We start from the raw sequence: 16,692 nt of genomic DNA, 5'->3' as shown, positions 1-16,692 counted from the left end.
TAAAACTTGAAATGGTGCAAGTGCAGGGATGGTGCGGATAGAATTTATTGATAAGTTGGGCGCAAGATGGAATGGAACGTTGAAATGTGAAATATGCTGCAGGAGGGAAAAAAAAATATTCTGAAAAAGATATTAGATAAAGATTTTTTCTTTATTTCTAAACAGACACCTTTTGCAATTGATGGGAAGTAGGGCAGATATTTTCTGGGGTATTATGTTAATATTTTTCAAAATTCGACGTCCCCTCTACTAAACTTCCGGATCGACCTACTAACTTTCGGACCTACGCCACTGCCAGCTGTTTATTTTTGTATTATTTTAGGGCTAGGTTAGGTTAAGACTATTTCTGGGCCGAGCGCTGCGGCTATAGACAGGCTATGGGGGCCGAGTGCGGCAAGGACAGCTGCTGGGGGCCGGGCGCTGCGGCCACACGTCCATATATAGCTGTAAAACCACGTACCAGTAGGTCGGATGTGTAGTATAGTGGATTTGGCGTAGGTCAGAAGTGGAATATAGCGGATTTGCGTAGGTCGAAAAATACACCACCCCAAAAGAGTTGGAAGAAAAATTAATAAAGTAGAACTTGCAATGCAAGATAATATATAGGACGTGTACGTCACCCCGGACTAACCAGGACGAAATGGGATCAGTTTCTCCTATCCATAGTCAATCGTCTGTTGGTCAAAATGATTCTGGAATTAACTTCTTAAAACATTCGCAGTTTCTTAAAATTTCTGTTTTAAATTAAAAAAAAAAAATTGTTAAGACGACATTTAGTTTGAACGTTGTTTCTCAGTTTCACCGAATGTTGAATAAAATGCCGCAACTCATGTTTTGTAAAGAAAATAAAGTTAAAAAATTTTCGGGCGTATTTTCTGCTTTTGATAAGATGTCCTGCAGCTCTTATTCAACATTTTTTTATTGAAAATAAAAACATTCTCTGGTGCTAATATACATATTAATGTTTGAATTATGATTACGACTTTAAAAATGTATTAAAATTGTAAAATATCAATAAGTTAGCTTTCTTAAACTTGTATTTCTTGTTTCAGAGAGACATGTTTATTTCCTGAAATGATTATTTACTACGCAGTTTAATAAACTTTCGTGTTCACAATGACCCTTGAGAGGCGAGGTGAGGCGTCATCGGCCGCCGCGCCGAGTGAACGTAAGGTTGTGGCTAAGGCGATAAATATGGCGTGGTTCCACGGCAAAATTACACGTGAAGTTGCGGAGAAAATACTGACGCCGCGTAAAGACGGACTATTTCTCGTACGCGAGAGCACAAACTTTCCGGGTGATTTCACGCTGTGCGTGTGCTTCGAGAATAGAGTGGAACATTATAGAATTATTTTAAAGGACGATAAAATTACGATTGACGAAGAAGAATATTTTGAAACTCTTACAAGCTTGATTCAACATTATCAGGTAGTTCTATGGTATATTCCTAGAGAACGATTTTATCCGCATACTGTGAATCCGCACATTCTAAGCGGATCTGGACCCAGGAAGCCAAAATCTTGCGGATCCAACGGATCCGGATCTAAAGCACTGTTGGATTGAGCGCCGCGAACACCTTGATGTTTTAATATGTTTCAGTCAATGTACACTACGTAGAAAATTTATAAATTTTTAGACAACAATTAAAGAAATATCATTCTGCTTAGTCCTGTTAGCTGTGATACAGCTTCAAGATTATGGAGGAGGGTTTTCAGACGTCATGCAGTGCTAAACACCAAATAATTATATTTTTTTTCTTCAGGCTGATGCAGATGGACTTTGCACAGTTCTGGGTGATGCTCTGCCACGCGAGGGGGGCGTTCCCACCACCCCTGGGAGGGAGGGGAGTGTGCCTGCGCCCCCCAGAGCTGAAGCCCCTCCTCCTATATTTATTGATAAATCTATATTTGAGCAGGCTGGATGGGTTATTAACAGAGAAGATATAACGGTAAGAAATGTCTAAATAATTTTACCAATTTTTTTTTATCTAAATATTTTTTTCATTTAAAAATATTTATTATTTTTATATTATTATTGTTTTTGACAAGAGACGAGGTTTTTTTTCAAGTAAAAACGTTCCTTCACTTGGTCTTTCGGTTCCCTTCATATCAACATTTATTAAAGATCCTAGCCTGGTATCCAAACTTTGCCTGGAACCAAATTTTTCCCCAAAAAGTCCGCCTAGAATTTTTAAACCGAACTAAGATCATTCTCGGGGTTTAAATGAGTTCCCCCCAATCGGTCACAAGGATCATGGATCATGAGTTAAATCGGAAATACAAACAGACAGACATAGATTACTACTTTGAAGATATAGAACATGGCTAAAGTCCTGGAATAGGAATAGGTTTTTATTTTTATTTTATTTTTATTTTTCAGTTGCAAGAGAAGATCGGGAAGGGTGAGTTTGGAGATGTAAGATTGGGAGTGTACAATGGAAACAAGGTTAGTAACTCAACCTCTAGAAACAAAAATATAAAGAAAGAACAAAACTGATGATTATTTGGTAAAATTTTCCCTTCCTTTTCTAAGAATTATAATTATGAATTTTGATAAATTTGGAAGAGGAGATGAAAAATGGGATATCAAAAGACAAATTTTATATTGTGGAAGACGATGCCTGGCCGCGTTAAACTAGTTCCACAAGATTCAACAGAATGAGATAGAACGGATACGGGGCATGAGTACTGATATCATCTCTACAGTCTACACGTGCGATATCGATATTGACTCTAGTTCTGAACCCTCTAGTAATAAGTTATAAGAAATATATATACTGGAAGTTATCTATGCGTTTTATTAGAGTCTGACTCACGTCCTCTATAATATCCTTTTTCATACTTACCCTTCAAAAATTCATTTATTTCTCCGTAAAAATCATTTATTTTCCCAAATTCAGCTAATAACCTTACTTATTGGGGTAAAAGTTATTTTCATGTGAGGGGGGGGGGTGGAAAATTGGACATCAAAAGGCAAGTTTTTACAATCTTTTTGGTACTTCCCCCTAAATATTATTTTTTTTCCCCTGAAAAAATCATTTATTTTCAGCAATTCAGCGAAAGTCGAAAACCCATACCTTACTTCTGGGGGGAAAAAATTATTTTCAAAGAGGGGGGGGGGGGTAATAATTTTTCAAGAAAATGTACAGTATACACCTAGGCTAGACTGGTTTGTATTTTTATCGTAATATGATAAAGCCAGATGGGGTTCACAGTAAAACTAACAAAGAATGAGAAACGCCTAATAAATATTGATCAACCCCTTTTAAATTAAATATATGATTGTTCTTTCTATTTTCTACTTCCTAAATCCTTACTTTTTTGTGCTTCTCATACAGCTGTTGTCCTCGGTCTTCTGAGAGATCGACAAATAAAAAAACCTAAAATGTTGGGAACCCTATACAAACTCCAACTTTATCGTTTCTCATATCTTGTTTAAATTTTTACCCTAACAAATCAGCAATGAAACAAAACTTTTTTTGGGCACCGCTTAATGCTTCCTAACTAAGGTGAGAAGTTGGGATGAAGTTTTCAATTTTAAAAACCCATTTCACCAAGAGGGATTTCTACATAGAGTGGAAATTTCTTGTCAATTAATTAGACGACTTGAAAATCAACATTGAACTATGGAATGATTTGCGACATTCATTTGTCAACCTAATTTTTCAAATATCATTCACTCAGAAGTACCAGTCCTGCCATTTCCAAAATGTGGTCTGCCTTTTTTGTGCTTTCAAAATTACTGGTGATATGAATGATTTTATTCCTCGTATATTTTGGGAACCCAGCTTTACCTAGAAATTAAAACTTTGCTAAAAAGTCTACCAACTCAACTTAGAATTTGTAAACCAACCTATGAACATTCCCGGGAGATTATCGAGTTCCCCAAACATAATTTGAGGCAAATCTGTCATAGGCTTCCCAAGTTCTGAAAGGACATACTGAAAGGACATACAAAGAAACAAAGAAACCGAATTTAATAGCACATGAAATGCAGACCACAATTTGAAAACGGCAGGACTAGAGAAATAGTGATATATTTTTTTCGAAAATCATTCTTGTAGGGTAAGGTTGACAAGTAAATGCCGCAAATTATCAATTAATAAAGACCAACTTTATGTCGTCTTCCAACTTTTAAAAGAAATTCCGCTACTTTTTGAAAATCACTGTATGATCTCTCACCTCACCGTTGGATTCCATATTTGAGGTCTTCTTTACTATTTACATGATAAATAATAATAATAATAATATTTGTTTATGTATTGTATAGGTAGCTGTAAAGGAGTTGATAAAGGATACTGCTGCAGCAGCGCAGAAGGTGCTTACCGAAGCTAAAGTCATGACGTAAGCTCATATATTTTGTTTAAATAAATACATCAAATTAAAGTAATATATTCGTACTTATATATTCTTACTTTTTAGCAACAGTTTTTTTTTTAAAGCTGATGGCTTATTTTAGAATTTTGAGAATTCGGTTTTCTCTTTAGACTCAAGCTTTTGAATTGCTTTTAAATTAATTTTTTTCCAAATAAAAGATATAAATTGCAGAGAATTATTTAGAGATTTTGTGACGGGTGTAAAATTTCACTTAAAGGCATAATCCAAATACAAAGAAAAAAGTTCTTGGCAGATTTAATGAACAACAATACTATATGTTGCGGATTTGATTGACAAAAATACTATATGTATCAGATTTGATGGACAAACATACTTTTTGTAGCAGACTTGATGAACAAATGTACTATTTGTAGCAGGTTTGATGAAAAACATACTATTTGTAGCAGATTTAATGAACAAACATACTATTGTAGCAGATTTAATGGACTAAAATACTATATGTATCAGATTTGATGAATATTTGCGGCAGATTTAAGTGTCACATTTTTTTTAGTGTATAAGGTGTACAATGTTCCCCAGGTTATTCCTTGATGAACCCCGTTATGAACTTAAAAACATCACTCTTTGATATAATGAAAACACTTAAAGAAAGTACGCGAGTTCTGAAGTATCATCTAACTTTAATTTACTGAACTAAATCTTATATTATTTTATATTTATACATTTATACAGTGTTTAAACATAACTTAGCTACTTTTATCCAAACATTGGCCAAACTTAGCACATAAGAATTCAAGGATTTTTTCTTAAATTGTGCGTGCGTGCGGACATTTACGACTTTTTTTGTGTATATTTGGTTTAAGAGAGTCAGGACAAATGTTCAAATGCACTATTGCTCAGATCCGTTCAAAACCCAATGCAGATAATATACATAATTCTAAGTTGGTGTGCACAAAAATCAGCCTCCTATGACAATACTAAGTTATGTTAAAACACTGTTTAAATTTCCCGGAGAGAAAAATTTTTTGTGCCCCCCCCCCCTTTTAAAGAGTCACTTAAAAATTCTCTTCCAACCCCTTTAATCAAGATAAAGTTTTTCTTAAATCAGCTTAGGATTTATAAAATGTATGGAGACTTGCTGCAAATTTAATTTAAAAGTTGTATGATAGTTCGAGAGGGGGGGGGGGTGTCCCCTAAAAAAGATTCCCAGATGATCGACACATCTCATTATCAAGCATTAGGGTAAACGTAGCTCTAATACGAAAATTAAGCATTTTAAAATAATTTTCTGTTTCCCGTCGTTTTTTTCATGGTGAAATTTTAAATATTCAATAAAATAGTTATTCTTCTTAGAATTGTTTAAACCATAAATTGTATTAAATTGTTTGGTCGATTAGATTAATTGATTTAAAAAAAAAACTTTATTGATTTCTTAATGTGTATCAGGTTGATTGATTGGTTAGTTATGACCTGAAAGCAACGGTTTACATGAAGAAAATAACCAGTTTGTCTGATACGTCGGATAACGGTTGGTTGGTTGGTTGGTTGGTTGATAAAAGTCTTGAAATACGGTTATAAAGCAACGGTTATCAGATAAAATAAAAACACATTTCATCTGATTTGTCATATTTCTTTTGTCTGATATTGATTGATTAGAGCCTTGAAACACGAGAACTTGGTTCGACTGCTGGGTCTAGTGATTGATGATAAGTCTGGTTGGAGCAAAATCTATCTTGTCACAGAGTTCATGGGAAGAGGTGAGTCGGATCCTAGATTAGGTATAGGCAAGTAAGGCCTTAAGAGAAATTTGTACTCAGAATACACCAAATTCTTATGAACTCAGTTTCGGGAACATCCGAAACTGGACTTGAACCGAAACATGAAACTGAACCCAGTATTTCAAGATATGGAATAAACGGACAAACTAACTAGACAGACAAGGGAAATATATATGTATATAGATCTGCGTTAAAAAGAATAGATTTCCCCCCCCCTCTTATTGCTCTCTTTGCCTAGTCCTCCCCCCCCCACACTCTTATGTCAAAACTGTAGATATTGTTTTGACATTAGCCTAATCAGATTGTTTGTAAACAGACTGCTAAACCAGTATTTAACCCCTGAATATTTTAGAATTTTTTTTTGTCCAGTAAATAAATTCTCTTAATGAGTTATGTGGGAACCTATCTCAATTTTAAAAATTGTTTAAAGAGACTGTTTCAATATACAGTTTCTTTTTCAGGGGTGTATATTGAAAAATTAACCCCCCCCCTATTTGCGCGGAGGAGCGTACACATTAATTTAAGCTTAAGTGGTTTTCTTCGTCGGAATCGAGGAAAATAAAAGATTTTTAGATTTTTGAAGTTTTGAGGAAATAAGTATTCAAAAGGATGATAAAACTTGCAACGCCCCTGTGTTTACCCCCAAAGCATCGAAAATAATGTCCCCCTTTAAAAAATAAATATATACCCAGCCTCAAAATATTACAAACGACTTTTCTTTGTCCGAAATATTTGCCTGGGTTAAATGAAGCTCAACCGTTTCCTTAAACTTGACAGTAAAAAGTTATCAGACATGTTTTTTATTTATCTATAATTTTAGGTTCCCTGCTGGAGTACTTACGGTCACGAGGTCGACAATATGTAACAAAGAAAGATCAAATTGGATTTGCATAGTAAGTTTTTTCTTAGTTTATTTTTTGAATTTGCCTGTGTTCAGAGGCGTATTCAGTACCAGTGAAATCTTCCCGGAAATAACTGAATACGCCCCTGCCTGTCTTATGTTTTTTAGATATAGTTTTTATTTCCTTTCTTGCTAAATGACTTTTTGTTTTGGTTAAAAAATTTTGTTGATAAAAATTTATGAACTTTCAATGGGGGGGGGATTGGTGAAAGAATATGTAACCTTTTGTCAGGCCTTGTTTATTTTGTTCTTTTTATATTAATGTTTACAAACACGTCCATACAAATTTTTGTTATTCTGTTCCGAATTGACGTCAGATGTGTAAGCCCGGTAGAATATTCATATTGAATAAAATGATTTACATACAAGGCACTTTCATAAATTCAATCTCCTCCGTCTGTGGAAAATCCATTTATAACAAATATTGTGAATATATTTCTTGCATTCAAATTGAATTATCCTGTTGAGCCTCGCAACAGTAAAGGTACAAAATGCGGGGTCTGGTCGGGTGCTCCTAAAAAACGCAGATATGTGACCATTTTTTTCGGCCAGGTTGAAAACAGGTCACATATGAAATAATTTATTCTCGCGTTTGTAATGTTTTAAGAAATCAGGATGTTTTAGCCTTTTTTAATATTTTTTGAAAATTCCCCCTTAAAATTGTCGTTTTTAGTCCAAACTCTGGTTTTTAAAATAATTTTTTTAAATTCTAAAGATTTGTACATTTGTACCCATTCAACTGTAGAATATGAAGAAAAAAACAGCCTCCGGTTTCCCACGACATTCGGGCGACGTCTCTTAAAAATTTTAGTGATTTTTTTCGTTACGCAAAATAAATTATTTAATTATTAGACACAAAATATTGATAGATACAGGGTGTCCCAATAAATATCGAAATTTTGTGAATACATCGAATAGAATTGTGTACCAATGATTATATCTGCTTAAAATAAATAAAAGATGGAAAAAGTTAAAGTAAAAGGATTGTATATTTTAATTAAAAAATTAAAACCGTGATAAATCTGGCGCACATAAATCTCATATTAAAAATTATTTGTCATTTTATACAAAGAATATTATTTGTTTCCAGTGATACCTGCTGTGGAATGGCCTACCTTGAGTCCCAGCATGTTGTGCATCGTGACCTCGCAGCTCGTAATGTTCTTCTCTCCGACGAAGGCCAGGCCAAGGTGGCCGATTTTGGCCTTGCGTCCACCGACGGTGTCACCATTGATAGCGGCAAACTTCCTATTAAATGGACAGCACCAGAAGTAAGTTTTATTTTGCAATATTATTGAAATTTTTTTTATCAATCTTATTTAGGCCCTTCGACTATCGCAGTTTTCCAATAAATCTGATATGTGGAGTTTTGGTGTTCTACTTTGGGAGATTTACTCGTTTGGTCGGGTCCCGTATCCGCGTATTCCACTGGGGGATGTGGTTAAACATGTGGAGAAGGGATACAAGATGGAAGCTCCTGAAGGATGTCCCCAGCAGGTTTACACTATTATGAAGGAGGTAAAAAAATAATTCTTTTTTTTCTCGTATCCGTAAAAATTACTCAAATTTGATAAAGTTAATTATAAAAATACATTAATTTCCATTTTGATTTTAATATTTTTTTAGGCCTGGGATTTGGACCCTAGCCTACGTCCAACATTCCATCAAGCACAAGAAAATCTCAACGTTTTCAGAACCCAGAACCCTCAATAACATGTTCTTCGACTCTACTCTACAACCCTCAATAACATGTTCTTCGACTCTACTCTACAACCCTCAATAACATGTTCTTCGACTCTACTCTACAACCCTCAATAACATACTCTTCGGCTCTACTCTATAACCCTCAATAATTTGTAGATTCTAAGAGTCTTAGACTTTACTCTAAAGTCGGCATTCTTAAACCCTCAATAACATGTAGAGTCTTAACCTCTACAGTCTACAATCTACAGTTTCCTCTATTATTTGTGAATTTTGCGACCCTCAATAATTCGAGCATTTTTTTAACCGAGAAACATAAAACTCGAGGGTTCTTTATACTCCACCAACCCTAATAATTTATGGATTCTTATACCCTGAAATTTTCAATAATTCGGGGTTTTCAAATCCTGACTTCCTTAAAAAAGGGGATTAGAATTCAAAAATGTATTATAAAAGGATCTTTTTTTTTGATCCAGAAAGAATTCCCAGTCGCAACCCAATTATTACAAATTCTCTGAAAAGTTTGTTTTTCCGGTTTCTCAATTTCTTCGTAGTGATAGAAGATCTCAGACAAAATGTCGAGATCATTAGAAATTATCGATCGCATTGATTGATTATTCAAGTGATACTTATTCTGATGTCAATTTTGTCTAGTATAATAATATCCTGAACAGTCACTTTTGCTGTTTCAGGCTCTAAAAACCTGTTATGGGATTTTTACATTTAATACTTAACAAGAAACCAGATTTGGCGAATATAATTTGATATTTGGTTGAGCGCATATTTCTCTAGAAATTCCCAGATCAGAAAACTGGGATGTACATTTTCTCGAAATTAATATTTTCCCAATGAATAAAAAAATGTTGAATAGTTTTTTTGCTGAATTTCGGAAAATTGATAATTTTTAAGGAAAATTAAGGATTTTTTTTCGGTTGAATGTATCTTATAGGATTTTTAAAAAACTTGACTTTTGATGTCCAACTTTTAAACAAAAAAATTCTTGAAAATATATTTACCCCTCCCAGAAGACATATTTGCAGAATTGGTGTTAAAGAAGAAACTAAAATTCAATAAATCTATATTTGGATGGAAATTTAATTTCTAAAATATCTGTTTTTTTCTGCATTTCGGTTTTCCAATTTTTCATTTGACTACTAATCCACCTAAACCCTCTTTTTACCGCTACAAAAATTAGTAATCTCAATATTTGTGAACAATTTCTCATACACGCCCTAACTATCGCTGCTAACTTGATTACCCAATATTTAACATTTTATTTTTGCCCTGTTATATCTATTGTTATTTATTTTTTGTTTAATGTGTTTTAATATTTTGTTGAAAACATTTAATTTAAGTTGCCCAGGTTTCTTTTAAAAATTATTCTTATTTTTTCTTCTTCTGCTGCCTATTCATTTAACTTTCTTACAACTTGTGCTCAATCTGCGGAATAAACTCAAATATTCTTTCGTCCCCTCTTCTCCCGTAAACTTATCTTTAAAAATTCTAGTTTTAAAAAGTTAAGCGTAGGCTATTTAAAATCGTTAGCGATGGAAGGCACACCACATCATTTTCGTCCGCACCACAAACGACGTCACAACTCGCTATTATTTCGTCCGGCATTTGTTACATTATCTTTTAAGTACTTTAACTTATTATATTAGATATATATTGAGACACGTCATGTTGTTTATGATGGTTTCACATATTTTGAAGGTGATGTAGGCATCAAACAATTCATGGACATTTGTAGTTCTTAGTCCCTCAAGCAAATCAAAACCAATTGCTATGTTTCCCAGTAAAAATGTTTTTTACTATATGTAGATTTTAAAAACCTCAGCTCACAATCACCTAAAAATTGCAGCTTGGGAGTAAAATAAGGAAACTGTGTGGTCATGACGAAGATTAGTCGTGTGGACGAATAATAGATAAGGCCACCATATTTTCCTTTCTTTGCTAATTGGGCTTAAATTTCGATTTATTTTCAAACAAAATGCATTTAATAGAAATTCCACCCATATTGAATAACATGACGATGCCTAAATTTGACAAAAGTGTTAAAAGGCAAAACAAATTTATTTAAAAACACAGAAGCAACGCCCCTAGACGAAATAAGTTGTCACGTCATTTATGGTGCGGGCAACCAAGGTGTAATGTGCCTTCCTTCGCTCACTGTTAAATACGTTCTGCGCAAAATAAATTAAAGGATGGGGGGGGGGGGGGTATATATTCTTCTCATTTAATTTTGAGGTTTGTTCCATCGCATTGCTTCCCTTGCTTTTCTGGTGACATAATTTCCACTCGGAAGTCGATAAATTTAAAATATTCTCATCTTTTCTACTCTTTCCAGTACTTATTGTGATACAATTGGCATATTTTTAAATTGTTCTTTTCTAAATTGTACACAGTTAACTGTAGAATATATACACTATACAGTGTACACTTTACACTACCAATAAGGTGCCCAATGTACAATGTACTGGCACTCGATTTGTCAGTTTAAATTTATCGACCTTCAACAAACCTGTAGCCAAACACAGTGTATTGTGTATTGTTATAGTAATGTTGTACAGTTGAATTTTTTCTAATATCATATTTATTAAAATTAACTCACTGTCATGTCTTGAATTAACCGACTGCGGATTATACCTTTTTTTGTACTTAACAAACAGGTTTTGTGATCAAAATGGCGCTCAAATTTGACTCAATTTTGATATTACAAAAACAAAACTTAGGTTTTGGTTGACTCTGTAAGTCATTCCATCGGATGGAGCTGTTAAAATACAAAACCAATTTTTGAGAACCTTTTTCTAACCATCGAGTTTTTTAAAAACTTAGTTTTTGTTAAATGATTTTTAAAGCTTTCTTATTTTTTCGCTTTCTATTTTTACAATTTCTAAAGTCCTAAATGTTACTTCAAGTGGATTCCATCTGAAGATTAGAATCGAATCTTTGTGGCCAAATGTTTGTACGAAAAACTAGCATTAGTTTAATAAAATTTGTAATTTTCATTGATCAACAAATATAGAAGTACAAAAATATTACGCTTTTTATTAATTTTAAATCACGAGAGTGGAATCTCTTTGGGTAGGTATGGGCATCGGCATCGTTTTTTCAGCGAACAAAATGTTTGAGAGCGAACGAAATTTTTCGTTTAACAAGGTGTTGAACTCCGAAAAAACGAACGAAAAACGAAGGAAATTGTTCAGTGAAGTAAAAAAATTATCGTTATTTTACGAACTAATTAAAAACAAAACGAACGATTTAAAATAGTTTGAACACACTTTGAATAAGTATTGCTTTTTATCTTAACGAACGAATTTTCCAAAAGATTTTGGGAAAAATATTATTTTTTTTTACCGAACGAACGATTTTACTGACTGATCGTTCAGTGGGAAAGTGAATGAAATAGATGGAATATAAACGATAATTTTGAGAGTTTTTATTAGGGTTTCTTTCCATTAGGGTTTCTTTGCTATTTAGAAGCTAATCTGAAATCTTAAGGGGGGCTGCGCCCCCCCGAATCCGTCGGGGTGCGAAGCTCCTGTCGCCCCCCCCCCCTGTATCCGCCCCTGTTACAAACAAATTAGACTGTTTCTTCTTCCTTTTAATAGAAATACTTTCTCAAGTAACTCCAACCTCTGCGCAGTTTTAACATTAATCATCATTTAAAGTTTATTTTAAAACTGCTCTGAAGAAAATCTTACCTCAGGGCATAACATCACTTAATAAAATCTAATTTCTCTCTTTAGAGAGGCGTTTAGAGCTTTATACATCTGTTTGGTTGGTTGATCAGTCCACCATTAACCACGGAGTACAATGCTAGCTTGCTTAGCAAGTCCTAAAATTCAGATAATACTGCTTCTTCTCTTTGCCTGGGCAGAAATCATAAAGAGTGATCAGAATCAGACTGGACAGACTTCATTTAAGCACCTTGAACATGGGAAGGGAGAGAACTCACCAAGACTGGCGCAAGGAATGAAAGCTTTGAACACAAAAAGAAAAGGAGAGAAAGGAAACAGTACGTTCAAGACCAAGAGTGGCCCTAAACCATTCCAAGAAATGCCAGTTGTGTTCCTGATAGAGTTGGTCCTGGTTCTGGTCGGGAACCTCTGCACCTGGATGATCAGAAACTATAAAAACTCAATTCCTTTCGTGAGGCTCAACATGATCATTCTGGTCTACCATTACCTAGTGGAGATAGGAAACATTGCTTTAACATTTCAGGTAAGAAAAAGTATTTGGTACTTAAATACGTAACAGTTACAAATATTGACCTCAAATCACCTTTAAGTAGACTTTTATCTGGACTATATCTACTTTATATAAACGATTTGCCCCTAGCAACATCTTTTTTTACCAGCCTCCTTGCAGATGATACTAGTTATTTTAAGTCATCTCCTGACATTGCAAGCCTAATACCTGATGCAAGCACTGAACTAAAAAAAGCAGCAAAACGGTTTCAAGAAAATCGTTTGTCACTAAATGTCTCCAAAACCAAGTATAAAGTATTTAGAAATAGAAATATGCACTTTGACCCCAACAGTTGTAATATATCAATAGGAAATGAGATACTTGAAAGGATTGGTAATGACTGTATGAACAAATATTTCAAATTTGTTGGACTTAAACTTGACCAATTTTTAAACTGGGATTTTCAAATTGAACATATCTCGAATAAAATTGCTAGCTCAATCTTTGCTTTGTCTCAAATTAAGAATCTCTTACCATTAAATATTCGTCTACTTGTTTATTACTCTCTTGTAAGGCCTCATATTGAAAATGGAATTGTTACTTGGGGAGGGGTTAAAAACTCTAAACTGCAAAAATCAGATCTTTGCAAAAAAAAGGCAATCAGAGCGGTTAATAATAGTACTTTCAAGGCACATTCAAATCCATTATTTTGAAAACTGAAAGTTCTTAATCTTGATGATACATACAAACTTTGTGTTCTGCATTTATGCATGGATACTTGAATGATAACCTCCCCTCTTCCCTCCAAAATATGTTAAGTCTTTAGCTGAACCGAATAGAACAAAATCATATAAACTAGAACGGGTTTTAAACAAAAATTTAGAAAGTTTTCCGTCCGCAATGTTTCTAAATTGTGGAATGAAATTGAAATTGACCTTAAAGAAACTAAATCTGCAAAAATATTTAAACAAAGAGTAATCAATATTTATCTTGAGAATTATGAGAGGTTTAAATGAGAAAAACCTAGCTGTATATTGTGTGAATAATTTTTATATAAAAAAACTTAAATAACTGAAACTTTATTAGCTTATTTCTGTTTCTGTAACTACCATCATTAACACCCTGTATTTTAATTTATCTCTACATAAAAATCCCTCTGATCTCACCCTGCCACAGATCACCTGACAATCTCCTTCCTTCCAATCAACTCCTTACCTATCCAAAAACAGATCTTGATATGTGTAACCAATTATATGCAGTATCGTTAATTAACTTCGGGCCAACCACTCAAAACAACCAACCCTGGTTAGGCGGGTCCAAACTGCATGGTAAATTGTGATTGCTTATTTGTAATATCTCATGCTTTGTAGTTGAATAAATATATGAATGAATGAATGACTTTATTCTTTTTAATTTATTTGTGGGTATCCCTGCAGGGTTTTCATTCGTTTTGAAATATCGAAACTATAAAATTCATGCATTGTTTCACAAAAAAAGTAAAATTTGACATATTATAATTATTATTAGAAGTAGTAATACTATTATCAATATCATTATTATTATTTTTATTCAAAGTAAAAAGTGAAACTTGGGATAGATAAAATTAGACAAAGTGCTAAAATATAAGCTTTTTATAGATCTTTTTACACATTTAACCATTATGTTTACTGAGAGCATAGATTTTCCTTTCACCCTTGAATTTTTCATTCATACATTTATAATTATATTTGCCATTTAGGGATGCATAATGATGTTCCGGTCTCTCATCGCTCATGTTCCTATGCTGGTTGCCTTTTCAGCCAGCTTCTTGACAAACTACGTTGCTCTCATCATGGCTGCTCTAATAGTGGAGATGTCTGTACTTCGGGTTCTAGCGGTCGTTAGTTTTGGAAGGTTTTTTGGTTTTGATCCGGTTTTAACCTCACAACTGATGATGTTTTTCACCTCAATCCTTTATCTACCTTTGATAATTTGGCTTCACTCCCACCAGCTTAGCATTAAATATGTTTCTCCAATGGAGTCCTATCTCACCGGAACAGTAGCGACTGTTGGAACTAATAAGATTTTTATTGTCCATGGTGTACAAGTAGTCATTCTTCTTCTGGTCTTCACTATCTCCTACATGTACATAAAGTACTACCTGGACAGAAAACATAGCATTGAGGTCACTATGGCAGAGAAGGCCTCACCCTCAATGGATATTTTTTCTCTAACCGCGCTGATGGTGGTCGCAGTTTTCCAGTTGACTTCAATCTTAGTGATTATTTACTTTCAAAAACAACAGAAAACATTCCCGATTGGTGCAATAGTTACCAGCCTGGTATTCACCATACCCAACTTCTACTTCGCCAGTAAATGCTATGTTCTGGAATATAATCTTCTAGCGCTAAGAAGATTTTGGAACAACAATCATATAAATGTTCCAGCTGTAAAGATTCCTGAAAGAAACCCTGAGACAAGGCCAAACCAAATTGATGTTGCCAGAACTTTCAGTTCAAATATAGTTGCGGGGACAGACTACTCCGAGGCGATGCATGTAGATAGGGAGGGCGGATCTGATCTTGACCAAGTTGGGAAACACGAGAGCTACAGATCTTCCAGCAGAGAAAACTAGTAGAGAACATGGCCTAGGCTGGATTTCGGAGAAACCAAACAGAGTTTGCTATTATGGAAATAATTCAAAGAAATGTGAGACTCTTTATGGAACTTGATTAAAAACCAAATAAAGGATAAATATAAACAAGTCTATTAAACTAAAGTTTAATCCGTCAAAAACAGAGATAAAACTCATTTTTGAAATCTTTGATCGGCAAGGTCAACAAAAATCTTTGGCCTTAATATGTTACAGATTTGCGTTTTTAAAAGGGATTAAACATATAAATGGGATTAAACATATAAAAGGGATTAAACATAAAAGGGATTAAACATATAAAAGGAATTAAACATATAAAAGGAATTAAACATATAAAAGGGATTAAAAAACATATAAAAGAGATTAAACATATAAAAGGGATTAAACATATAAAGGGGATTAAACATAAAAAAGTTCCGACCTCGGACTTTCGGACTTTTAAACGTCGATCATTATGATTATTTTAGGTCTCACTGACATGATAGAGAGTAGCAATTTACTTGTTGTTGTTGTTGTTGTTGTTGTTGTTGTTGTTGTTGTTGTTGTTGTTGTTGTACTATAATAAATATTTTTGTATATATTTGGTTGTATCTAATTTAATTGTTTGTTTCGTTTTGCTGAAGTGAATAGGCATTCTCAAGAAGTTTTTTTAGGGTTTTATTTTTTAATTAAGATTTAAATTTGATATTTAACATTCTTAATCTCAACTTGAATTAGTTTTTAAAGTTTTCAAATTACTGTACTTTTTGCGCACTTCAGTCCAGCAAAACAATATGAAAAATTACAATTTAGTGGGAATGGGTAATTTTTTTTTTCATTTTAATTATATATTTTGCTGTGAACATTAGAAATGATCAATGCATTAAATGCATTAGATAAAAACTTCAAACTGAATTTTTAGGAATATAATTTTTCAGAGGTGAAAATCTGTTTATTCTTTTTTTTGATTTTACTGAAACCTAAATCAAATCTTCTTAAGCAGATTTTCTCTTGAGTGTTCATCATAATTACAATTCCACAATTCTTTGATATTTCACTTTTCTTTACATACACATACTATAAGATATGAAAATACATTATCAAGTACAATATGTGGCGACAGAGAAATCGACGAATCATTTGTGACGTCACAAATGTCAAATTATAACAAGG

The 16,692-nt window shown here is 33.6% G+C and overlaps 2 protein-coding genes and 1 long non-coding RNA gene across 4 annotated transcripts; all 3 read left to right on the top strand.

Moving 5' to 3' along the window:
- The first annotated feature begins 1,056 nt into the window (after positions 1 to 1,056).
- Positions 1,057 to 9,050, top strand: LOC111709269 (tyrosine-protein kinase CSK). Of its 2 annotated transcripts, XM_023482894.1 has the most exons (10): positions 1,057 to 1,428; positions 1,763 to 1,948; positions 2,380 to 2,445; positions 4,270 to 4,343; positions 5,994 to 6,094; positions 6,936 to 7,008; positions 8,107 to 8,287; positions 8,340 to 8,534; positions 8,643 to 8,730; positions 8,766 to 9,050. In XM_023482894.1, the coding sequence occupies exons 1-9, from the start codon at positions 1,117 to 1,119 to the stop codon at positions 8,727 to 8,729; spliced, it is 1,275 nt and encodes a 424-aa protein (XP_023338662.1). In that variant the 5' UTR covers positions 1,057 to 1,116; the 3' UTR covers position 8,730; positions 8,766 to 9,050. The 2 variants fall into 2 exon arrangements, with proteins under 2 accessions (XP_023338662.1, XP_023338661.1); XM_023482893.1 differs by having other exon boundaries at positions 8,643 to 9,050.
- Positions 9,051 to 10,043: 993 nt separating this feature from the next.
- LOC111709270 (uncharacterized) lies at positions 10,044 to 11,756 on the top strand. Its single transcript, XR_002766822.1, has 2 exons — positions 10,044 to 10,080; positions 11,450 to 11,756. It is a non-coding gene; the product is annotated as an uncharacterized LOC111709270 (long non-coding RNA).
- Positions 11,757 to 12,473: 717 nt separating this feature from the next.
- LOC111709276 (uncharacterized) lies at positions 12,474 to 15,551 on the top strand. Its single transcript, XM_023482900.1, has 2 exons — positions 12,474 to 12,941; positions 14,647 to 15,551. Exons 1-2 carry the CDS (start codon positions 12,534 to 12,536, stop codon positions 15,520 to 15,522), a joined length of 1,284 nt encoding a protein of 427 aa, XP_023338668.1. The 5' UTR covers positions 12,474 to 12,533; the 3' UTR covers positions 15,523 to 15,551.
- Positions 15,552 to 16,692: the final 1,141 nt, after the last annotated feature.

The sequence above is a fragment of the Eurytemora carolleeae genome, unplaced genomic scaffold (assembly GCF_000591075.1).
Source record: "Eurytemora carolleeae unplaced genomic scaffold, Eaff_2.0 scaffold917, whole genome shotgun sequence".
NCBI lineage: Eukaryota > Metazoa > Arthropoda > Copepoda > Calanoida > Temoridae > Eurytemora > Eurytemora carolleeae.
This window is presented reverse-complemented; position numbering and strand designations above follow the sequence as displayed.